Below are 26,821 nucleotides of genomic sequence, written 5' to 3'. Positions count from 1 at the left end.
CCCCAACAAACCGGGCGAAGCGGGGAATTCAGAGAGAACGGAATTGTTATAAGACTCATACTTATTAACTTTGGCTTCGTTTATTTCGGCGTTTTAATATTTTGATTTCAAAATTTTATTTTAATAAAGGGGAATAAAGACAAATATTGGTGTAACTTTCATACTTCGTGCATAGTTAACCGAGGAGGGGGTACTAAGATAGCAGCAAGATAGCAGAACAAGTGGCTATATATTTCTTTACTAGAATTAATTAGTTACCAAAGTTGAATCATTGGCATTCACTTTTTTGCTAGCAAACCAACTGCTGTAGGAAAATGGAAGCCGAGGCTACAGGTTACATTGCATGTGATTCGAATTTTATTATAAGTAGTACCATGATCACCTCGGATTCTTTTGTATTTCTGAGGGACGATAACTAGCGAAATTCCCTTGAAAACAATAGATGGTTCTAAATTTTCCTCATGCATTAATGATTTCATCCCTTCGCGTCGGGATGACTTGTTAAATTCCTTCCGCCTGTGGCGTCGGGACTTCAACTAATCATCCCTCGGTTGCGGAGACATTTAATCACTGAATTCCCCCTCGTGCCGTGCTAGTACTTAAAATATCAGTTGTAGCCATCTGCCCCATGAACCTCTGTTCTCAATATCCTACAGCCTGTTAGCACACCTAAATGGTATAAAAATAAATCTGATGAGGATGTGTGTAAGCTACTGAAAATCTGCTTATAAATCTGCTTCAATTCTTTTGATATTAAAAAAAATGTTTATTGTATGATTCCAGACTAGACCCATACACCTCATATATAGCAAGGAAAATAAAAGAACAAACAGTTTTATCCCCTCTGGACATCATCACTCAAAAAACCCCCTTCCCCTTCTGTTTCTTTTTTTTTGGGGGGGGAGGGAGGGACAATATCAACACACTTATTCCTATTTCATGTTTGTTCGACCCTAGATACTAAGGATGTGTTTGCATATTACATGAGTGGATAATAGTCCCCGTGGATAAGCTTCAAAGAGCAAACCAGAGTAACTCTAATTGGGCAGCCGAATAGGATGCAACTGCTTGGGCTCTACTTCAGGAACCTGCCACGGCTCACAGAATCCAGATAGAAATCAAGCCTAATAACTGCTTGACTTTTTTAAAGTTTGCCCTTGCATTGACCTGTTATAACCTGTCAGGGGATGGAGGGGGGTACTGGGGAAGGGGGCTGGGTGGATAACCACCCGCCAGACCCTGATTACCCACCCCTTTAAAAGTTCTGGATCTGCTCCAGCTTTTTAAATTGATTCTAGGAAGACTACAGTATGTACAAAACTACTTCTATTTATACGGCAATTATTTCTTCTTTCTTTTCTTTTCAGAAGACTTTCCCTCACGTTTTCTCTTCTCTGCCTTTGGGCTTGTTCCTTGTTCTATAGAAGCAAAGATAAGCAATAAATCATACAAGTTAAATGTTTCAGTACCTTTTTAGGATAAAGCACTTCCATGTGTTAAGTTTAACTCCTAAGAGGCGAAGGTGGGATTTTTAGAGGGACAGAGGTCTCTTCATAAAGCATTTTTAAAGTGTTTCAACTGATGGCCCCTGGCTATACCCATGTAAAGTAGCTGTGATACAAGTGACAATAACCAATAATATTTGAATGAAAAACATACCATTTTTGATTGTCAGCTCCTTGGTACTGGTTTTACTATCATCTTTTCCCTTGTCTTCATCTACGATAGAAAACACAACAAACGATGGCCAGTTTAAAACCCCAGCTACCTCAGGCTGAATGCCAGCACAAAGTTTAATGCCTCATTGTGCAGCAGTGTAGGCAGGATTTTTTACAGGAGGGGCCCCAAAAGGGACTTTCAAGGAATTTTCTCCTGTATTTTAGATAATGTCTCATACATTTACTGTATTTTTGGCTGCTAAAAGGGGGGCCACCCCCTGGCTACGCCACTGTTGTGCACAATCCTTTGGGGACTTTGATCGGCTCTTTGCAAAATAAAACCCTTGGCATTTAGATGGTGCAGACTTTGAAAATTAAGTATTGATTTAGATTTTAGTAAAGTACTTACTAGATGTGGGTTGCCATAATGCACTTTTGACAAATCTCTTTGCTGCCCCTTTGTCGATTCTCATGGAAACTGGTAGACAAAAATGTAAATGTTTCACAATTAAATATAAATGCACACTTGTGATTTGCCATCTGACATCACAGAGTGTGAAACTCCATAGCGAGAAGCAAGACCATTTGACTTCACTGGGTGCAAAGCTCCATAGAGGGAAGCAACACCATCTGACTTCACTGAGTGTGACACTCCATAGAGGGAAGCAAGACCAACTGACTTCACTGAGTGTGACGCTCCATAGGGAGAAGCAACACCACCTGACTTCACTGAGTGTGACGCTCCATAGAGAGAAGCAACGCTATCTGACTTCACTGGGTGCAAAGCTCCATAGAGAGAAGCAACACCATCTGACTTCACTCAGTGGGACGCTCCATAGGGAGAAGCAACACCATCTGACTTCACTGAGTGTGACGCTCCATAGGGAGAAGCAACACCATCTGACTTCACTGAGTGTGACGCTCCATAGAGAGAAGTAACACCATCTGACTTCACTGAGTGTGACGCTCCATAGGGAGAAGCAACACCATCTGACTTCACTGAGTGTGACGCTCCATAGGGAGAAGCAACACCATCTGACTTCACTGAGTGTGACGCTCCATAGAGAGAAGAAACACCATCTGACTTCACTGAGTGTGACGATCCATAGAGGGAAGCAAGACCATCTGACTTCACTGAGTGTGATGCTCCATAGAGGGAAGCAAGACCAACTGACTTCACTGAGTGTGACGCTCCATAGAGAGAAGCAACCCCATATGACTTCACTGAGTGTGACGCTCCATAGAGGGAAGCAAGACCATCTGACTTCACTGAGTGTGACACTCCATAGGGAGAAGCAACACCATCTGACTTCACTCAGTGGGACGCTCCATAGGGAGAAGCAACACCATCTGACTTCACTGAGTGTGACGCTCCATAGGGAGAAGCAACACCATCTGACTTCACTGAGTGTGACGCTCCATAGAGAGAAGAAACACCATCTGACTTCACTGAGTGTGACGCTCCAAAGGGAGAAGCAACACCATCTGACTTCACTGAGTGTGACGCTCCATAGGGAGAAGCAACACCATCTGACTTCACTGAGTGTGACGCTCCATAGAGAGAAGCAACACCATCTGACTTCACTGAGTGTGACGCTCCATAGACAGAAGCAACACCATCTGACTTCCCTGAGTGTGACGCTCCATAGAGAGAAGCAAGACCATCTGACTTCACTGAGTGTGACACTCCATAGAGGGAAGCAAGACCATCTGACTTCACTGAGTGTGACACTCCATAGAGGGAAGCAAGACCATCTGACTTCACTGAGTGTGACACTCCATAGAGGGAAGCAAGACCATCTGACTTCACTGAGTGTGACGATCCATAGAGGGAAGCAAGACCATCTGACTTCACTGAGTGTGACGCTCCATAGAGAGAAGCAACACCATCTGACTTCACTGAGTGTGGCGCTCCATAGAGAGAAGCAACACCATCTGACTTCACTGAGTGTGACGCTCCATAGAGAGAAGAAACACCATCTGACTTCACTGAGTGTGACGATCCATAGAGGGAAGCAAGACCATCTGACTTCACTGAGTGTGATGCTCCATAGAGGGAAGCAAGACCAACTGACTTCACTGAGTGTGACGCTCCATAGAGAGAAGCAACCCCATATGACTTCACTGAGTGTGACGCTCCATAGAGGGAAGCAAGACCATCTGACTTCACTGAGTGTGACACTCCATAGGGAGAAGCAACACCATCTGACTTCACTCAGTGGGACGCTCCATAGGGAGAAGCAACACCATCTGACTTCACTGAGTGTGACGCTCCATAGGGAGAAGCAACACCATCTGACTTCACTGAGTGTGACGCTCCATAGAGAGAAGAAACACCATCTGACTTCACTGAGTGTGACGCTCCAAAGGGAGAAGCAACACCATCTGACTTCACTGAGTGTGACGCTCCATAGGGAGAAGCAACACCATCTGACTTCACTGAGTGTGACGCTCCATAGAGAGAAGCAACACCATCTGACTTCACTGAGTGTGACGCTCCATAGACAGAAGCAACACCATCTGACTTCCCTGAGTGTGACGCTCCATAGAGAGAAGCAAGACCATCTGACTTCACTGAGTGTGACACTCCATAGAGGGAAGCAAGACCATCTGACTTCACTGAGTGTGACACTCCATAGAGGGAAGCAAGACCATCTGACTTCACTGAGTGTGACGATCCATAGAGGGAAGCAAGACCATCTGACTTCACTGAGTGTGACGCTCCATAGAGAGAAGCAACACCATCTGACTTCACTGAGTGTGGCGCTCCATAGAGAGAAGCAACACCATCTGACTTCACTGAGTGTGACGCTCCATAGAGAGAAGCAACACCATCTGATTTCACTGAGTGTGACGATCCATAGAGGGAAGCAAGACCATCTGACTTCACTGAGTGTGACGCTCCATAGAGGGAAGCAAGACCATCTGACTTCACTGAGTGTGACGCTCCATAGGGGGAAGCAAGACCATCTGACTTCACTGAGTGTGACGCTCCATAAAGGGAAGCAAGACCATCTGACTTCACTGAGTGTGACACTCCATAGAGGGAAGCAAGACCATCTGACTTCACTGAGTGTGACGCTCCATAGGGAGAAGCAACACCATCTGACTTCACTGAGTTTGACGCTCCATAGAGAGAAGAAACACCATCTGTCTTCACTGGGTGCAAAGCTCCATAGAGAGAAGCAAGACCATCTGACTTCACTGGGTACAAAGCTCCATAGAGAGAAGCAAGACCATCTGACTTCACTGAGTGTGACGCTCCATAGAGAGAAGCAAGACCATCTGACTTCACTGGGTGCAAAGCTCCATAGAGAGAAGCAAGACCATCTAACTTCACTGAGTGTGACGCTCCATAGAGAGAAGCAACACCATCTGACTTCACTGAGTGTGACGCTCCATAGAGGGAAGCAAGACCATCTGACTTCACTGAGTGTGACGCTCCATAGAGGGAAGCAAGACCATCTGACTTCACTGAGTGTGACACTCCATAGAGGGAAGCAAGACCATCTGACTTCACTGAGTGTGACGCTCCATAGGGAGAAGCAACACCATCTGACTTCACTGAGTTTGACGCTCCATAGAGAGAAGAAACACCATCTGTCTTCACTGGGTGCAAAGCTCCATAGAGAGAAGCAAGACCATCTGACTTCACTGGGTACAAAGCTCCATAGAGAGAAGCAAGACCATCTGACTTCACTGAGTGTGACGCGCCATAGAAAGAAGCAAGACCATCTGACTTCACTGGGTGCAAAGCTCCATAGAGAGAAGCAAGACCATCTGACTTCACTGAGTGTGACGCGCCATAGAAAGAAGCAAGACCATCTGACTTCACTGGGTGCAAAGCTCCATAGAGAGAAGCAACACCATCTGACTTCACTGAGTGTGACGCGCCATAGAGAGAAGCAACACCATCTGACTTCACTGAGTGTGACGCTCCATAGAGAGAAGCAACACCATCTGACTTCACTGAGTGTGACGCTCCATAGAGAGATGCAAGACCATCTGACTTCACTGAGTGTGACGTTCCATAGAGTGAAGCAACACCATCTGACTTCACTGAGTGTGACGCTCCATAGGGAGAAGCAACACCATCTGACTTCACTGAGTGTGACACTCCATAGAGAGAAGCAAGACCATCTGACTTCACTGAGTGTGACACTCCATAGGGAGAAGCAAGACCATCTGACTTCACTGAGTGTGATGCTCCATAGAGGGAAGCAAGACCATCTGACTTCACTGAGTGTGACGCTCCATAGAGAGAAGCAACACCATCTGACTTCACTGAGTGTGACACTCCATAGAGGGAAGCAAGACCATCTGACTTCACTGAGTGTGACGATCCATAGAGGGAAGCAAGACCATCTGACTTCACTGAGTGTGACGCTCCATAGAGGGAAGCAAGACCATCTGACTTCACTGAGTGTGACGCTCCATAGAGGGAAGCAAGACCATCTGACTTCACTGAGTGTGACGCTCCATAAAGGGAAGCAAGACCATCTGACTTCACTGAGTGTGACACTCCATAGAGGGAAGCAAGACCATCTGACTTCACTGAGTGTGACGCTCCATAGGGAGAAGCAACACCATCTGACTTCACTGAGTTTGACGCTCCATAGAGAGAAGAAACACCATCTGTCTTCACTGGGTGCAAAGCTCCATAGAGAGAAGCAAGACCATCTGACTTCACTGGGTACAAAGCTCCATAGAGAGAAGCAAGACCATCTGACTTCACTGAGTGTGACGCTCCATAGAGAGAAGCAAGACCATCTGACTTCACTGGGTGCAAAGCTCCATAGAGAGAAGCAAGACCATCTAACTTCACTGAGTGTGACGCTCCATAGAGAGAAGCAACACCATCTGACTTCACTGAGTGTGACGCTCCATAGAGGGAAGCAAGACCATCTGACTTCACTGAGTGTGACGCTCCATAGAGGGAAGCAAGACCATCTGACTTCACTGAGTGTGACACTCCATAGAGGGAAGCAAGACCATCTGACTTCACTGAGTGTGACGCTCCATAGGGAGAAGCAACACCATCTGACTTCACTGAGTTTGACGCTCCATAGAGAGAAGAAACACCATCTGTCTTCACTGGGTGCAAAGCTCCATAGAGAGAAGCAAGACCATCTGACTTCACTGGGTACAAAGCTCCATAGAGAGAAGCAAGACCATCTGACTTCACTGGGTGCAAAGCTCCATAGAGAGAAGCAAGACCATCTGACTTCACTGAGTGTGACGCGCCATAGAAAGAAGCAAGACCATCTGACTTCACTGGGTGCAAAGCTCCATAGAGAGAAGCAAGACCATCTGACTTCACTGAGTGTGACGCGCCATAGAAAGAAGCAAGACCATCTGACTTCACTGGGTGCAAAGCTCCATAGAGAGAAGCAAGACCATCTGACTTCACTGAGTGTGACGCTCCATAGAGAGAAGCAAGACCATCTAACTTCACTGAGTGTGACGCTCCATAGAGAGAAGAAACACCATCTGACTTAACTGAGTGTGACGCTCCATAGAGGGAAGCAAGACCATCTGACTTCACTGAGTGTGACGCTCCATAGAGAGAAGAAACACCATCTGACTTCACTGAGTGTGACGTTCAATAGAGGGAAGCAACACCATCTGACTTCACTGAGTGTGTCGCTCCATAGAGAGAAGCAAGACCATCTGACTTCACTGGGTACAAAGCTCCATAGAGAGAAGCAAGACCATCTGACTTCACTGAGTGTGACGCTCCATAGAGAGAAGCAAGACCATCTGACTTCACTGGGTACAAAGCTCCATAGAGAGAAGCAAGACCATCTGACTTCACTGAGTGTGACGGTCCATAGGGAGAAGCAACACCATCTGACTTCACTGAGTGTGACACTCCATAGAGGGAAGCAAGACCATCTGACTTCACTGAGTGTGACGCTCCATAGGGAGAAGCAACACCATCTGACTTCACTGAGTGTGACGCTCAATAGAGAGAAGCAAGACCATCTGACTTCACTGAGTGTGACGCTCCATAGAGAGAAGCAAGACCATCTGACTTCACTGAGTGTGACGGTCCATAGGGAGAAGAAACACCATCTGACTTCACTGAGTGTGACGCTCCATAGACAGAAGCAAGACCATCTGACTTCACTGAGTGTGACGCTCCATAGAGAGATGCAAGACCATCTGACTTCACTGAGTGTGAAACTCCATGGAGAGAAGAAACACCATCTGACTTCACTGAGTGTGACGCTCCATAGGGAGAAGAAACACCATCTGACTTCACTGAGTGTGACGCTCCATAGAGAGAAGAAACACCATCTGACTTCACTGAGTGTGACGCTCCATAGAGAGAAGAAACACCATCTGACTTCACTGAGTGTGACGCTCCATAGAGAGAAGAAACACCATCTGACTTCACTGAGTGTGACGCGCCATAGAGAGAAGCAACACCATCTGACTTCACTGAGTGTGACGCTCCATAGAGAGAAGAAACACCATCTGACTTCACTGAGTGTGACGCGCCATAGGGAGAAGCAACACCATCTGACCTCACTGAGTGTGACGCTCCATAGAGAGATGCAAGACCATCTGATTTCACTGAGTGTGACGTTCCATAGAGTGAAGCAAGACCATCTGACTTCACTGAGTATGACGCTCAATAGAGAGAAGCAAGATTATCTGACTTCACTGAGTGTGACGCTCCATAGAGAGAAGCAAGACCATCTGACTTCACTGGGTACAAAGCTCCATAGAGAGAAGCAAGACCATCTGACTTCACTGAGTGTGACGCTCCATAGAGAGAAGCAAGACCATCTGACTTCACTGGGTACAAAGCTCCATAGAGAGAAGCAAGACCATCTGACTTCACTGAGTGTGACGCTCCATAGAGAGAAGCAAGACCATCTGACTTCACTGGGTGCAAAGCTCCATAGAGAGAAGCAAGACCATCTGACTTCACTGAGTGTGACGCTCCATAGAGGGAAGCAACACCATCTGACTTCACTGAGTGTGACGCTCCATAGAGAGAAGCAAGACCATCTGACTTCACTGAGTGTGACACTCCATAGGGAGAAGCAAGACCATCTGACTTCACTGAGTGTGACGCTCCATAGGGAGAAGCAAGACCATCTGACTTCACTGAGTGTGACGCGCCATAGAGAGAAGAAACACCATCTGACTTCACTGGGTGCAAAGCTCCATAGAGAGAAGCAAGACCATCTGACTTCACTGAGTGTGACACTCCATAGGGAGAAGCAAGACCATCTGACTTCACTGAGTGTGACGCGCCATAGAAAGAAGCAAGACCATCTGACTTCACTGGGTGCAAAGCTCCATAGAGAGAAGCAACACCATCTGACTTCACTGAGTGTGACGCTCCATAGAGGGAAGCAAGACCATCTGACTTCACTGAGTGTGACGCTCCATAGAGAGAAGCAAGACCATCTAACTTCACTGAGTGTGACGCTCCATAGAGAGAAGCAACACCATCTGACTTCACTGAGTGTGACGCGCCATAGGGAGAAGCAACACCATCTGACCTCACTGAGTGTGACGCGCCATAGAGAGAAGAAACACCATCTGACTTCACTGAGTGTGACACTCCATAGAGGGAAGCAAGACCATCTGACTTCACTGAGTGTGACGCTCCATAGGGAGAAGCAAGACCATCTGACTTCACTGAGTGTGACACTCCATAGAGGGAAGCAAGACCATCTGACTTCACTGAGTGTGATGCTCCATAGACAGAAGCAACACCATCTGACTTCACTGAGTTTGACGCTCCATAGAGAGAAGAAACACCATCTGACTTCACTGAGTGTGACGCTCCATAGAGAGAAGCAACACCATCTGACTTCACTGAGTGTGACGCGCCATAGAGAGAAGCAACACCATCTGACTTCACTGAGTGTGACGCTCCATAGAGAGAAGCAACACCATCTGACTTCACTGAGTGTGACGCTCCATAGAGAGATGCAAGACCATCTGACTTCACTGAGTGTGACGTTCCATAGAGTGAAGCAACACCATCTGACTTCACTGAGTGTGACGCTCCATAGGGAGAAGCAACACCATCTGACTTCACTGAGTGTGACACTCCATAGAGAGAAGCAAGACCATCTGACTTCACTGAGTGTGACACTCCATAGGGAGAAGCAAGACCATCTGACTTCACTGAGTGTGATGCTCCATAGAGGGAAGCAAGACCATCTGACTTCACTGAGTGTGACGCTCCATAGAGAGAAGCAACACCATCTGACTTCACTGAGTTTGACACTCCATAGAGGGAAGCAAGACCATCTGACTTCACTGAGTGTGACGATTCATAGAGGGAAGCAAGACCATCTGACTTCACTGAGTGTGACGCTCCATAGAGGGAAGCAAGACCATCTGACTTCACTGAGTGTGACGCTCCATAGAGGGAAGCAAGACCATCTGACTTCACTGAGTGTGACGCTCCATAAAGGGAAGCAAGACCATCTGACTTCACTGAGTGTGACACTCCATAGAGGGAAGCAAGACCATCTGACTTCACTGAGTGTGACGCTCCATAGGGAGAAGCAACACCATCTGACTTCACTGAGTTTGACGCTCCATAGACAGAAGAAACACCATCTGTCTTCACTGGGTGCAAAGCTCCATAGAGAGAAGCAAGACCATCTGACTTCACTGGGTACAAAGCTCCATAGAGAGAAGCAAGACCATCTGACTTCACTGAGTGTGACGCTCCATAGAGAGAAGCAAGACCATCTGACTTCACTGGGTGCAAAGCTCCATAGAGAGAAGCAAGACCATCTAACTTCACTGAGTGTGACGCTCCATAGAGAGAAGCAACACCATCTGACTTCACTGAGTGTGACGCTCCATAGAGGGAAGCAAGACCATCTGACTTCACTGAGTGTGACGCTCCATAGAGGGAAGCAAGACCATCTGACTTCACTGAGTGTGACACTCCATAGAGGGAAGCAAGACCATCTGACTTCACTGAGTGTGACGCTCCATAGGGAGAAGCAACACCATCTGACTTCACTGAGTTTGACGCTCCATAGAGAGAAGAAACACCATCTGTCTTCACTGGGTGCAAAGCTCCATAGAGAGAAGCAAGACCATCTGACTTCACTGGGTACAAAGCTCCATAGAGAGAAGCAAGACCATCTGACTTCACTGGGTGCAAAGCTCCATAGAGAGAAGCAAGACCATCTGACTTCACTGAGTGTGACGCGCCATAGAAAGAAGCAAGACCATCTGACTTCACTGGGTGCAAAGCTCCATAGAGAGAAGCAAGACCATCTGACTTCACTGAGTGTGACGCGCCATAGAAAGAAGCAAGACCATCTGACTTCACTGGGTGCAAAGCTCCATAGAGAAAAGCAAGACCATCTGACTTCACTGAGTGTGACGCTCCATAGAGAGAAGCAAGACCATCTAACTTCACTGAGTGTGACGCTCCATAGAGAGAAGAAACACCATCTGACTTCACTGAGTGTGACGCTCCATAGAGGGAAGCAAGACCATCTGACTTCACTGAGTGTGACGCTCCATAGAGAGAAGAAACACCATCTGACTTCACTGAGTGTGACGTTCAATAGAGGGAAGCAACACCATCTGACTTCACTGAGTGTGTCGCTCCATAGAGAGAAGCAAGACCATCTGACTTCACTGGGTACAAAGCTCCATAGAGAGAAGCAAGACCATCTGACTTCACTGAGTGTGACGCTCCATAGAGAGAAGCAAGACCATCTGACTTCACTGGGTACAAAGCTCCATAGAGAGAAGCAAGACCATCTGACTTCACTGAGTGTGACGCTCCATAGAGAGAAGCAAGACCATCTGACTTCACTGGGTGCAAAGCTCCATAGAGAGAAGCAAGACCATCTGACTTCACTGAGTGTGACGCTCCATAGAGGGAAGCAACACCATCTGACTTCACTGAGTGTGACGCTCCATAGAGAGAAGCAAGACCATCTGACTTCACTGAGTGTGACACTCCATAGGGAGAAGCAAGACCATCTGACTTCACTGAGTGTGACGCTCCATAGAGAAGCAAGACCATCTGACTTCACTGAGTGTGACGCGCCATAGAGAGAAGAAACACCATCTGACTTCACTGGGTGCAAAGCTCCATAGAGAGAAGCAAGACCATCTGACTTCACTGAGTGTGACACTCCATAGGGAGAAGCAAGACCATCTGACTTCACTGAGTGTGACGCGCCATAGAAAGAAGCAAGACCATCTGACTTCACTGGGTGCAAAGCTCCATAGAGAGAAGCAACACCATCTGACTTCACTGAGTGTGACGCTCCATAGAGGGAAGCAAGACCATCTGACTTCACTGAGTGTGACGCTCCATAGAGAGAAGCAAGACCATCTAACTTCACTGAGTGTGACGCTCCATAGAGAGAAGCAACACCATCTGACTTCACTGAGTGTGACACTCCATAGGGAGAAGCAAGACCATCTGACTTCACTGAGTGTGACGCTCCATAGAGAGAAGCAACACCATCTGACTTCACTGAGTGTGACGCGCCATAGAGAGAAGAAACACCATCTGACTTCACTGAGTGTGACACTCCATAGAGGGAAGCAAGACCATCTGACTTCACTGAGTGTGACGCTCCATAGGGAGAAGCAAGACCATCTGACTTCACTGAGTGTGACACTCCATAGAGGGAAGCAAGACCATCTGACTTCACTGAGTGTGATGCTCCATAGACAGAAGCAACACCATCTGACTTCACTGAGTTTGACGCTCCATAGAGAGAAGAAACACCATCTGACTTCACTGAGTGTGACGCTCCATAGAGAGAAGCAACACCATCTGACTTCACTGAGTGTGACGCGCCATAGAGAGAAGCAACACCATCTGACTTCACTGAGTGTGACGCTCCATAGGGAGAAGCAACACCATCTGACTTCACTGAGTGTGACGCTCAATAGAGAGAAGCAAGACCATCTGACTTCACTGAGTGTGACGTTCCATAGAGTGAAGCAACACCATCTGACTTCACTGAGTGTGACGCTCCATAGGGAGAAGCAACACCATCTGACTTCACTGAGTGTGACACTCCATAGAGAGAAGCAAGACCATCTGACTTCACTGAGTGTGACACTCCATAGGGAGAAGCAAGACCATCTGACTTCACTGAGTGTGACGCTCCATAGAGAGAAGCAACACCATCTGACTTCACTGAGTGTGACGCGCCATAGAGAGAAGAAACACCATCTGACTTCACTGAGTGTGACGCTCCATAGAGGGAAGCAAGACCATCTGACTTCACTGAGTGTGACGCTCCATAGAGAGAAGCAAGACCATCTAACTTCACTGAGTGTGACGCTCCATAGAGAGAAGCAACACCATCTGACTTCACTGAGTGTGACACTCCATAGGGAGAAGCAAGACCATCTGACTTCACTGAGTGTGACGCTCCATAGAGAGAAGCAACACCATCTGACTTCACTGAGTGTGACGCGCCATAGAGAGAAGAAACACCATCTGACTTCACTGAGTGTGACACTCCATAGAGGGAAGCAAGACCATCTGACTTCACTGAGTGTGACGCTCCATAGGGAGAAGCAAGACCATCTGACTTCACTGAGTGTGACACTCCATAGAGGGAAGCAAGACCATCTGACTTCACTGAGTGTGATGCTCCATAGACAGAAGCAACACCATCTGACTTCACTGAGTTTGACGCTCCATAGAGAGAAGAAACACCATCTGACTTCACTGAGTGTGACGCTCCATAGAGAGAAGCAACACCATCTGACTTCACTGAGTGTGACGCGCCATAGAGAGAAGCAACACCATCTGACTTCACTGAGTGTGACGCTCCATAGAGAGAAGCAACACCATCTGACTTCACTGAGTGTGACGCTCCATAGAGAGAAGCAACACCATCTGACTTCACTGAGTGTGACACTCCATAGAGGGAAGCAAGACCATCTGACTTCACTGAGTGTGACGCTCCATAGGGAGAAGCAACACCATCTGACTTCACTGAGTGTGACGCTCAATAGAGAGAAGCAAGACCATCTGACTTCACTGAGTGTGACGCTCCATAGAGAGAAGCAAGACCATCTGACTTCACTGAGTGTGACGGTCCATAGGGAGAAGAAACACCATCTGACTTCACTGAGTGTGACACTCCATAGAGGGAAGCAAGACCATCTGACTTCACTGAGTGTGACGCTCCATAGGGAGAAGCAACACCATCTGACTTCACTGAGTGTGATGCTCCATAGAGAGAAGCAAGACCATCTGACTTCACTGAGTGTGACGCTCCATAGGGAGAAGCAACACCATCTGACTTCACTGAGTTTGACGCTCCATAGAGAGAAGAAACACCATCTGACTTCACTGAGTGTGACGCGCCATAGAGAGAAGAAACACCATCTGACTTCACTGAGTGTGACACTCCATAGAGGGAAGCAAGACCATCTGACTTCACTGAGTGTGACGCTCCATAGGGAGAAGCAAGACCATCTGACTTCACTGAGTGTGACACTCCATAGAGGGAAGCAAGACCATCTGACTTCACTGAGTGTGATGCTCCATAGACAGAAGCAACACCATCTGACTTCACTGAGTTTGACGCTCCATAGAGAGAAGAAACACCATCTGACTTCACTGAGTGTGACGCTCCATAGAGAGAAGCAACACCATCTGACTTCACTGAGTGTGACGCGCCATAGAGAGAAGCAACACCATCTGACTTCACTGAGTGTGACGCTCCATAGAGAGAAGCAACACCATCTGACTTCACTGAGTGTGACGCTCCATAGAGAGATGCAAGACCATCTGACTTCACTGAGTGTGACGTTCCATAGAGTGAAGCAACACCATCTGACTTCACTGAGTGTGACGCTCCATAGGGAGAAGCAACACCATCTGACTTCACTGAGTGTGACACTCCATAGAGAGAAGCAAGACCATCTGACTTCACTGAGTGTGACACTCCATAGGGAGAAGCAAGACCATCTGACTTCACTGAGTGTGATGCTCCATAGAGGGAAGCAAGACCATCTGACTTCACTGAGTGTGACGCTCCATAGAGAGAAGCAACACCATCTGACTTCACTGAGTGTGACACTCCATAGAGGGAAGCAAGACCATCTGACTTCACTGAGTGTGACGATCCATAGAGGGAAGCAAGACCATCTGACTTCACTGAGTGTGACGCTCCATAGAGGGAAGCAAGACCATCTGACTTCACTGAGTGTGACGCTCCATAGAGGGAAGCAAGACCATCTGACTTCACTGAGTGTGACGCTCCATAAAGGGAAGCAAGACCATCTGACTTCACTGAGTGTGACACTCCATAGAGGGAAGCAAGACCATCTGACTTCACTGAGTGTGACGCTCCATAGGGAGAAGCAACACCATCTGACTTCACTGAGTTTGACGCTCCATAGAGAGAAGAAACACCATCTGTCTTCACTGGGTGCAAAGCTCCATAGAGAGAAGCAAGACCATCTGACTTCACTGGGTACAAAGCTCCATAGAGAGAAGCAAGACCATCTGACTTCACTGAGTGTGACGCTCCATAGAGAGAAGCAAGACCATCTGACTTCACTGGGTGCAAAGCTCCATAGAGAGAAGCAAGACCATCTAACTTCACTGAGTGTGACGCTCCATAGAGAGAAGCAACACCATCTGACTTCACTGAGTGTGACGCTCCATAGAGGGAAGCAAGACCATCTGACTTCACTGAGTGTGACGCTCCATAAAGGGGAGCAAGACCATCTGACTTCACTGAGTGTGACACTCCATAGAGGGAAGCAAGACCATCTGACTTCACTGAGTGTGACGCTCCATAGGGAGAAGCAACACCATCTGACTTCACTGAGTTTGACGCTCCATAGAGAGAAGAAACACCATCTGTCTTCACTGGGTGCAAAGCTCCATAGAGAGAAGCAAGACCATCTGACTTCACTGGGTACAAAGCTCCATAGAGAGAAGCAAGACCATCTGACTTCACTGGGTGCAAAGCTCCATAGAGAGAAGCAAGACCATCTGACTTCACTGAGTGTGACGCGCCATAGAAAGAAGCAAGACCATCTGACTTCACTGGGTGCAAAGCTCCATAGAGAGAAGCAAGACCATCTGACTTCACTGAGTGTGACGCGCCATAGAAAGAAGCAAGACCATCTGACTTCACTGGGTGCAAAGCTCCATAGAGAGAAGCAAGACCATCTGACTTCACTGAGTGTGACGCTCCATAGAGAGAAGCAAGACCATCTAACTTCACTGAGTGTGACGCTCCATAGAGAGAAGAAACACCATCTGACTTCACTGAGTGTGACGCTCCATAGAGGGAAGCAAGACCATCTGACTTCACTGAGTGTGACGCTCCATAGAGAGAAGAAACACCATCTGACTTCACTGAGTGTGACGTTCAAGAGAGGGAAGCAACACCATCTGACTTCACTGAGTGTGTCGCTCCATAGAGAGAAGCAAGACCATCTGACTTCACTGGGTACAAAGCTCCATAGAGAGAAGCAAGACCATCTGACTTCACTGAGTGTGACGCTCCATAGAGAGAAGCAAGACCATCTGACTTCACTGGGTACAAAGCTCCATAGAGAGAAGCAAGACCATCTGACTTCACTGAGTGTGACGCTCCATAGAGAGAAGCAAGACCATCTGACTTCACTGGGTGCAAAGCTCCATAGAGAGAAGCAAGACCATCTGACTTCACTGAGTGTGACGCTCCATAGAGGGAAGCAACACCATCTGACTTCACTGAGTGTGACGCTCCATAGAGAGAAGCAAGACCATCTGACTTCACTGAGTGTGACACTCCATAGGGAGAAGCAAGACCATCTGACTTCACTGAGTGTGACGCTCCATAGAGAAGCAAGACCATCTGACTTCATTGAGTGTGACGCGCCATAGAGAGAAGAAACACCATCTGACTTCACTGGGTGCAAAGCTCCATAGAGAGAAGCAAGACCATCTGACTTCACTGAGTGTGACACTCCATAGGGAGAAGCAAGACCATCTGACTTCACTGAGTGTGACGCGCCATAGAAAGAAGCAAGACCATCTGACTTCACTGGGTGCAAAGCTCCATAGAGAGAAGCAACACCATCTGACTTCACTGAGTGTGACGCTCCATAGAGGGAAGCAAGACCATCTGACTTCACTGAGTGTGACGCTCCATAGAGAGAAGCAAGACCATCTAACTTCACTGAGTGTGACGCTCCATAGAGAGAAGCAACACCATCTGACTTCACTGAGTGTGACACTCCATAGGGAGAAGCAAGACCATCTGACTTCACTGAGTGTGACGCTCCATAGAGAGAAGCAACACCATCTGACTTCACTGAGTGTGACGCGCCATAGAGAGAAGAAACACCATCTGACTTCACTGAGTGTGACACTCCATAGAGGGAAGCAAGACCATCTGACTTCACTGAGTGTGACGCTCCATAGGGAGAAGCAAGACCATCTGACTTCACTGAGTGTGACACTCCATAGAGGGAAGCAAGACCATCTGACTTCACTGAGTGTGATGCTCCATAGACAGAAGCAACACCATCTGACTTCACTGAGTTTGACGCTCCATAGAGAGAAGAAACACCATCTGACTTCACTGAGTGTGACGCTCCATAGAGAGAAGCAACACCATCTGACTTCACTGAGTGTGACGCGCCATAGAGAGAAGCAACACCATCTGACTTCACTGAGTGTGACGCTCCATAGAGAGAAGCAACACCATCTGACTTCACTGAGTGTGACGCTCCATAGAGAGAAGCAACACCATCTGACTTCACTGAGTGTGACACTCCATAGAGGGAAGCAAGACCATCTGACTTCACTGAGTGTGACGCTCCATAGGGAGAAGCAACACCATCTGACTTCACTGAGTGTGACGCTCAATAGGGAGAAGCAAGACCATCTGACTTCACTGAGTGTGACGCGCCATAGAAAGAAGCAAGACCATCTGACTTCACTGGGTGCAAAGCTCCATAGAGAGAAGCAACACCATCTGACTTCACTGAGTGTGACGCTCCATAGAGGGAAGCAAGACCATCTGACTTCACTGAGTGTGACGCTCCATAGAGAGAAGCAAGACCATCTAACTTCACTGAGTGTGACGCTCCATAGAGAGAAGCAACACCATCTGACTTCACTGAGTGTGACACTCCATAGGGAGAAGCAAGACCATCTGACTTCACTGAGTGTGACGCTCCATAGAGAGAAGCAACACCATCTGACTTCACTGAGTGTGACGCGCCATAGAGAGAAGAAACACCATCTGACTTCACTGAGTGTGACACTCCATAGAGGGAAGCAAGACCATCTGACTTCACTGAGTGTGACGCTCCATAGGGAGAAGCAAGACCATCTGACTTCACTGAGTGTGACACTCCATAGAGGGAAGCAAGACCATCTGACTTCACTGAGTGTGATGCTCCATAGACAGAAGCAACACCATCTGACTTCACTGAGTTTGACGCTCCATAGAGAGAAGAAACACCATCTGACTTCACTGAGTGTGACGCTCCATAGAGAGAAGCAACACCATCTGACTTCACTGAGTGTGACGCGCCATAGAGAGAAGCAACACCATCTGACTTCACTGAGTGTGACGCTCCATAGAGAGAAGCAACACCATCTGACTTCACTGAGTGTGACGCTCCATAGAGAGAAGCAACACCATCTGACTTCACTGAGTGTGACACTCCATAGAGGGAAGCAAGACCATCTGACTTCACTGAGTGTGACGCTCCATAGGGAGAAGCAACACCATCTGACTTCACTGAGTGTGACGCTCAATAGAGAGAAGCAAGACCATCTGACTTCACTGAGTGTGACGCTCCATAGAGAGAAGCAAGACCATCTGACTTCACTGAGTGTGACGGTCCATAGGGAGAAGAAACACCATCTGACTTCACTGAGTGTGACACTCCATAGAGGGAAGCAAGACCATCTGACTTCACTGAGTGTGACGCTCCATAGGGAGAAGCAACACCATCTGACTTCACTGAGTGTGACGCTCCATAGAGAGAAGCAAGACCATCTGACTTCACTGAGTGTGACGCTCCATAGGGAGAAGCAACACCATCTGACTTCACTGAGTTTGACGCTCCATAGAGAGAAGAAACACCATCTGACTTCACTGAGTGTGACGCTCCATAGAGAGAAGCAACACCATCTGACTTCACTGAGTGTGACGCGCCATAGAGAGAAGCAACACCATCTGACTTCACTGAGTGTGACGCTCCATAGAGAGAAGCAACACCATCTGACTTCACTGAGTGTGACGCTCCATAGAGAGAAGCAACACCATCTGACTTCACTGAGTGTGACACTCCATAGAGGGAAGCAAGACCATCTGACTTCACTGAGTGTGACGCTCCATAGGGAGAAGCAACACCATCTGACTTCACTGAGTGTGACGCTCAATAGAGAGAAGCAAGACCATCTGACTTCACTGAGTGTGACGCTCCATAGAGAGAAGCAAGACCATCTGACTTCACTGAGTGTGACGGTCCATAGGGAGAAGAAACACCATCTGACTTCACTGAGTGTGACACTCCATAGAGGGAAGCAAGACCATCTGACTTCACTGAGTGTGACGCTCCATAGGGAGAAGCAACACCATCTGACTTCACTGAGTGTGACGCTCCATAGAGAGAAGCAAGACCATCTGACTTCACTGAGTGTGACGCTCCATAGGGAGAAGCAACACCATCTGACTTCACTGAGTGTGACGCTCAATAGAGAGAAGCAAGACGATCTGACTTCACTGAGTGTGACGCTCCATAGAGAGAAGCAAGACCATCTGACTTCACTGAGTGTGACGGTCCATAGGGAGAAGCAACACCATCTGACTTCACTGAGTGTGACACTCCATAGAGGGAAGCAAGACCATCTGACTTCACTGAGTGTGACGCTCCATAGGGAGAAGCAACACCATCTGACTTCACTGAGTGTGACGCTCAATAGAGAGAAGCAAGACCATCTGACTTCACTGAGTGTGACGCTCCATAGAGAGAAGCAAGACCATCTGACTTCACTGAGTGTGACGGTCCATAGGGAGAAGAAACACCATCTGACTTCACTGAGTGTGACGCTCCATAGACAGAAGCAAGACCATCTGACTTCACTGAGTGTGACGCTCCATAGAGAGATGCAAGACCATCTGACTTCACTGAGTGTGAAACTCCATAGAGAGAAGAAACACCATCTGACTTCACTGAGTGTGACGCTCCATAGGGAGAAGAAACACCATCTGACTTCACTGAGTGTGACGCTCCATAGAGAGAAGAAACACCATCTGACTTCACTGAGTGTGACGCTCCATAGAGAGAAGAAACACCATCTGACTTCACTGAGTGTGACGCTCCATAGAGAGAAGAAACACCATCTGACTTCACTGAGTGTGACGCGCCATAGAGAGAAGCAACACCATCTGACTTCACTGAGTGTGACGCTCCATAGAGAGAAGAAACACCATCTGACTTCACTGAGTGTGACGCGCCATAGGGAGAAGCAACACCATCTGACCTCACTGAGTGTGACGCTCCATAGAGAGATGCAAGACCATCTGATTTCACTGAGTGTGACGTTCCATAGAGTGAAGCAAGACCATCTGACTTCACTGAGTGTGACGCTCCATAGAGAGAAGCAACACCATCTGACTTCACTGAGTGTGACGCGCCATAGAGAGAAGCAACACCATCTGACTTCACTGAGTGTGACGCTCCATAGAGAGAAGCAACACCATCTGACTTCACTGAGTGTGACGCTCCATAGAGAGAAGCAACACCATCTGACTTCACTGAGTGTGACACTCCATAGAGGGAAGCAAGACCATCTGACTTCACTGAGTGTGACGCTCCATAGGGAGAAGCAACACCATCTGACTTCACTGAGTGTGACGCTCAATAGAGAGAAGCAAGACCATCTGACTTCACTGAGTGTGACGCTCCATAGAGAGAAGCAAGACCATCTGACTTCACTGAGTGTGACGGTCCATAGGGAGAAGAAACACCATCTGACTTCACTGAGTGTGACACTCCATAGAGGGAAGCAAGACCATCTGACTTCACTGAGTGTGACGCTCCATAGGGAGAAGCAACACCATCTGACTTCACTGAGTGTGACGCTCCATAGAGAGAAGCAAGACCATCTGACTTCACTGAGTGTGACGCTCCATAGGGAGAAGCAACACCATCTGACTTCACTGAGTGTGACGCTCAATAGAGAGAAGCAAGACGATCTGACTTCACTGAGTGTGACGCTCCATAGAGAGAAGCAAGACCATCTGACTTCACTGAGTGTGACGGTCCATAGGGAGAAGCAACACCATCTGACTTCACTGAGTGTGACACTCCATAGAGGGAAGCAAGACCATCTGACTTCACTGAGTGTGACGCTCCATAGGGAGAAGCAACACCATCTGACTTCACTGAGTGTGACGCTCAATAGAGAGAAGCAAGACCATCTGACTTCACTGAGTGTGACGCTCCATAGAGAGAAGCAAGACCATCTGACTTCACTGAGTGTGACGGTCCATAGGGAGAAGAAACACCATCTGACTTCACTGAGTGTGACGCTCCATAGACAGAAGCAAGACCATCTGACTTCACTGAGTGTGACGCTCCATAGAGAGATGCAAGACCATCTGACTTCACTGAGTGTGAAACTCCATAGAGAGAAGAAACACCATCTGACTTCACTGAGTGTGACGCTCCATAGGGAGAAGAAACACCATCTGACTTCACTGAGTGTGACGCTCCATAGAGAGAAGAAACACCATCTGACTTCACTGAGTGTGACGCTCCATAGAGAGAAGAAACACCATCTGACTTCACTGAGTGTGACGCGCCATAGAGAGAAGCAACACCATCTGACTTCACTGAGTGTGACGCTCCATAGAGAGAAGAAACACCATCTGACTTCACTGAGTGTGACGCGCCATAGGGAGAAGCAACACCATCTGACCTCACTGAGTGTGACGCTCCATAGAGAGATGCAAGACCATCTGATTTCACTGAGTGTGACGTTCCATAGAGTGAAGCAAGACCATCTGACTTCACTGAGTATGACGCTCAATAGAGAGAAGCAAGATTATCTGACTTCACTGAGTGTGACGCTCCATAACAAAAAGCAAAAAAGCAACAACAAAGTGCAGGAATGCCCAATACCACATCATCAAAGCTAACACAGTTTATCCATGATGCATACTTTTTCATTGTTTTAAATGTCTGTACTGAACAAAGTCTAGTTGCCACTGACTTATGACTGTTGTTTACATTTGTGTTTGAATTAATTAACCAGAGACAACTCTCTAATTTAGTCTTACCCTCTTGTTTGTGCTGCACTTCTTTTACTTTTACCATGTATTTCTTTATTCTGTCCTGGAAAAAAAAATAATAATAATTAGGGATTAAGAAGCAAAACAAATAATGATAACTACAGTGAAATCTATATGCCAGCTATCATGTGCAGGTTAAAATGAAAGTAATTGCAAAAGTAGTAATAGAGTGCCTTAGTTCAGGTTCAATAACCTTTGTGAGCATTGAGTACTAGATCTTGAGTAGCCTGAGTATCAGGCGATTTTATTTTTCAAAAGTCGGAGAGGAAAAATAAAAGTATGTCTGACACAAATACTATACGCGGCGCCTGCCGCCCCTTTCCAGGCCATTGTCAAAATATGTCGGCTGTCAATCTTCCAATGACTCCTGTGGTGGCATAATCAAATGCCCGAATCAAATTATAAACAGTATTAATGTAAAACAACATTAGTGTTAGATGCAAGGGTAATAATTTTAGTAATGACAATGAACCCCTTTAAGGGTAACTTTATGCTAAATGATTTGAAAAGCAAAGATAGTTCACGGCTCAGGAGATTTACGATTTAAGTATATAACCATGCAGATCCATACATCAATAAATTACTACAGAATATTCACATCAGCAATTTACTACAGGCTTTTTCGTCTAAATAGACAAGCCGCTGCTTGAACACAAATGCCATTATTTGATAAGCTCACTCCATCAACAATTCGCGGGAAGCGCCGCAAACAATCCCAGGCATCTGAAGCATTCTGGGTATATTCAGCGTCTGGTCTGTCTAAATATTTTATAGCTACGACTAATGATGTCTGTAGTATAAAGCAGCTTCTATGAATTTAGAGCCTTTGATATAACTAGTAGATCTTCGCTTCGAAAAACGATACCAATGAGAAATAAACACACGCAATGATCGGCCTTGGCTAAACATTTGAACATCTAACCTGAGTATTCTGAGAATTTTTCCGAAGAAAATGAAGACAGGAAAAACATTTTTTTAAATGTTATAGAAAACGATTTCTATGATTCTGCTAACGCCAAGTCAAAAGCACTTTTGGAGTCCGCTATTACTCTGAGAACGAGCAGTCGACGGGCTAGGGTTTTACCAATCAGGAGCCATGCCCGAATCTGGCATGAGAACATGCGATTCGAACAGCACTTGTATCAGACCATTGTCTTGTTTCTCACCGGCGCGAATGAAACATAGGAGGGCCTGATACTCAGGTTAGATCTTGAGGTAGTAGATAATAAGGAAAATAAATTTTACCAGTTCTTGTTTGATGGGGTGTTCCTAGGGTACTATATCTTGAGATACTAAATAATGGTGTTAATGGCACTTACCAGTTCTTGTTTGATGGGGGTTCCTAGGTTACTATATCTTGAGATACTAAATAATGGTGTTAATGGCTCTTACCAGTTCTTGTTTGATTGGGTGTTCCTTCGGATCCATGCCCTGTGTTATGAGGTACACTAGGCCAACAGAAACAATAATCATAGTTAGTAGCTTAATTTGGCATAATATTTACAAGATTGTATGCAAGATGCCCTGATTTATTTCTTGAAAACACTGTCAAGATATGGAATTATAACTCATAATCCTAACCCCTTCCCAAAAGTTTTTATGGCTTTGCATCCTACTGCACTTGGGAATTTTCTCCCTACTTTTATATGGAGTGCTCCCTATGCAGGCTAACTGAACACAAGCTAATCAGACCATGCAAAGATTGGATATCAGACTCAGGATCTTTACTACACATAATCTGTACCTAAAAGTTTCAGGTTTTGAGAGTTCTGATAAATACATGTACACAAGAGAGCATAAGATAAGAGAGGGACACTTTGGTATTACCCGCGCGCCACATCGCGTCCGAATCTGGCTATTTTTAGTAACCACCACTGCGCATGAGCATTTTTACTCACCCTACCCCCTGCGCTTTGACATTTACATCTTGTTGTTTGCTGCTTTTTTGAAACCGAAAAAAATATTTGCACAAATACCATCAAAAATTTCATTCTAGCATCAAGGATACAGGCACTTGCGGTTTATTAAGGGGATGTAGTACTTTGAGGATTGCAAGATTTCCAGAACGAAACTTCATTCAAAATCAAGAGCGGAAAACCTTGTGCTTCAATCACCGATTTTGCTCTAACTTGCTGCTTCTTCCTGGTTTCTCAACATTCATTATCTTCCTAATGGTCAAACGAAATCTGTAAGTTAGACATTGGATATAATATTGACTTTTGTGAGTATTCCTGTGAATTGAGAAGTAACCCAAGAAAAATACATTTCATAAAAGTTATCCTTGTAGCGAGGAAATGCATTTTTGTGATGATCAAAGCCAGCAAGCTGAAGTATCTGAGCTTTTGTAAAAGTGAGGAAATAAAGAGGGAGATATTACTGTATTTCTATATTGTTGTTATTATTATATGTTATATTATTATGTTGTTATTATACAAGCTGGTGTCGGGATTTGAAACAAACGCAGTATCACAACCATTTTATCTCTCGTCAATTTTTTCTTTCTAATTTGACTTCGCCGCTCAGACAAACAAAGCAGTCAAACTATTCAGGGATTTAGCTTTATATTTGCCAATCTTGGTAACTTAAGTTAGACCTGTTTTCTTCTTCCGAGTTATTTTACAGGATCTCTTTTCATTCCTATCGAGTTGGCAAAACAACAACACGCAACCCGCGGGGGAGCAGGACAAAATAAAAGGTGCAAATCCTCACGCACAGTGGTGGGGTGGTGGTTACTAAAAATAGATTTGGATGCGACATGGCGCGCGGGTAATACCAAAGTGTCCCTCTCTTATCTTATGCTCTCTTGATGTACAGTATAAAACCAGAAATACTTACTCCAGAAAAGTGAGTTAATAGAGTATGCCACCACAAGGTTCAGCTTCGCAAGTTGCAATGGGCCCATCTAAAAACATAAACACCTGGACTGAATCTCAATATGCACTTGACAAAAACGTAAACACATGGACTGAATCTCAATATGCACTTGACAAAAACGTAAACACCTGGACTGCACTTGACAAAAATGTTTGCTGCAGATTTGCAGTAAAATATGACTGAGAGCATTTATGCCAACAATGGAGTCAATGCCAGCTGTGCAGCACAAACTTTGATTACTTTCACAAATACAAAAAATAAAAATAACTGAAACTGCATTTCTAAGAATACACTGGTCTGTGCGATCTAAAGAACATCCTTGCTTTCAGGATTTTCCCTCAGAGATTAAAGAAAAGCATTAATGAAATACATTATTGCCTTCGGGTCTTACTCTCTGTCTTTGTGATGGATGATTTTAAAAACTGGATCTACAATATATGTACAGTAGATCATCACATTTACAAGTTTGTTGTATAAAAAAAAACTAGCAGTTCAAGTGATTCTTACATATTCACATGCTTGGTCACCACAGATAAATCATTTCTATATAACTTATTCTACTGAAAATAATCCTAACACGGCAGTCAACTTATTAAGACTGGCATCAAAGGAAGCTTAAATTGAAGTCCAGACTGATGTCAAGTCAGAAATTCTATATGCGGATATGCAGATATATCTCCTAGTTTCCTTAATCAAGATTTTCTTGCTAACTAAAACTAAACAGACTGATTCAGGCTTTAAAACACAGCTACAGCTAGTTTTCTTTTATAAGTGGACTCTACTTTTTTGTGTGAGCACGTGTCTCTTCCCCCTTTAACCGGCAATTCAAAAACATACAGATTCCTTCATATCATCTGTTGAGTTCTCCAGTAGCGGTTTTAGTGCGTCCTCTATGTTTCCTAGTGACTCATGGAAAGACTCCATGGAATCCACGACTTCTTCTGGTAACTCCGGCTCAGCTTCAACCTCGGCAGCCATCTTGAAAGTTGTCTTTATCGTTACCAGATCCCCCAATGTCGAATGTAAACAGGGTTACCGAACTATAATATAATAAAAGAAGGTCTGGCGGTGGAAATTCAAATCTATCAATTGCTTTAGCTTATAAGTGTAATGGCCTTTGAACTAAACGACTCCAGTTCAACAAAACAGGACAAAGGACGTTGACATTTAGATATACCTTGCAGCAGCCGCTTACTCGAGAGGAGCCCGGCTTTTACGGAACATGGGAACAAGGGCGGTTGGATAGGAGAGCGAGGGCTGCTAAACAACTCACTTGAACGACCTTGAGGAACGACCCCTCAAATTTGGGGCGCAAAGTCACGTTTAACAACCTTTGATAAATGAACAACTCGGCACCAAGCGTAACCTTTTTTTTTAAGCCACAAGATTTCATTGTACCTAAAAGGAAGTCTATTTTCCAATTCTTATTCAAGAGAGATTCAATCAGGGCGCATTAGTTTGGAAGCGCTCTTTGTTAGCGCAGTCCGTTCTGAACTTGTCACGCTCAAGCGCTGCCTAGCGAGAAAAGTCCAGAGATGCGGAGACAAAGCTTTGCAATCACAACCCTGCAATAATCTATGCCGCCAGTATGTAGCCAACCTTCTACTCGAGCATCCCGTCCTACAGCCGATGGACTCGAGGACATGTGTAGTACCCGCCAAATACAGTCTTAGGTCGGATACTACGAGGCGCACACAGATGACAAAAAACAAAAGACTAAGCGATTTTGTAACTGTAAAATATGTTAATTGTTAAAATTGTGTGTACTGTAAGTTTGTTGGCCTTCTCCCTGCAATTCAGTCTCAACTGCAATAGGGAATAATAAACATATATTATTATTATTATTATTATTATTATTATTATTATTATTATTATTATTATTATTATTATTATTATTATTATTATTATTATTATTATTATTATTATTATTATTATTATTATTATTATTATTATTATCAATAATAGAAGAGTCCTAATCCT

General features: G+C 45.8%; 1 protein-coding gene across 2 annotated transcripts; it reads right to left on the bottom strand.

The window, feature by feature from the left end:
- Positions 1-221: 221 nt before the first annotated feature.
- LOC5509715 (nuclear nucleic acid-binding protein C1D) lies at positions 222-25,874 on the bottom strand. 2 transcript variants are annotated; one of them, XM_048729698.1, is made up of 7 exons: positions 25,679-25,874; positions 24,803-24,869; positions 23,360-23,415; positions 21,956-22,010; positions 2,068-2,136; positions 1,660-1,719; positions 222-1,418 (listed from the first exon to the last, which is right to left on the bottom strand). In XM_048729698.1, the coding sequence occupies exons 1-7, from the start codon at positions 25,817-25,819 to the stop codon at positions 1,342-1,344; spliced, it is 525 nt and encodes a 174-aa protein (XP_048585655.1). In that variant the 5' UTR covers positions 25,820-25,874; the 3' UTR covers positions 222-1,341. The 2 variants fall into 2 exon arrangements, with proteins under 2 accessions (XP_048585655.1, XP_032234582.1); XM_032378691.2 differs by having other exon boundaries at positions 222-1,412; positions 25,679-25,873.
- Positions 25,875-26,821: the final 947 nt, after the last annotated feature.

The sequence above is a fragment of the Nematostella vectensis genome, chromosome 7 (assembly GCF_932526225.1).
Source record: "Nematostella vectensis chromosome 7, jaNemVect1.1, whole genome shotgun sequence".
In the NCBI taxonomy this organism is placed as follows: Eukaryota; Metazoa; Cnidaria; class Anthozoa; order Actiniaria; family Edwardsiidae; genus Nematostella; species Nematostella vectensis.
Note: the sequence above shows the minus strand (reverse complement) of the source record. Positions and strands in the feature narration are given on the sequence as shown.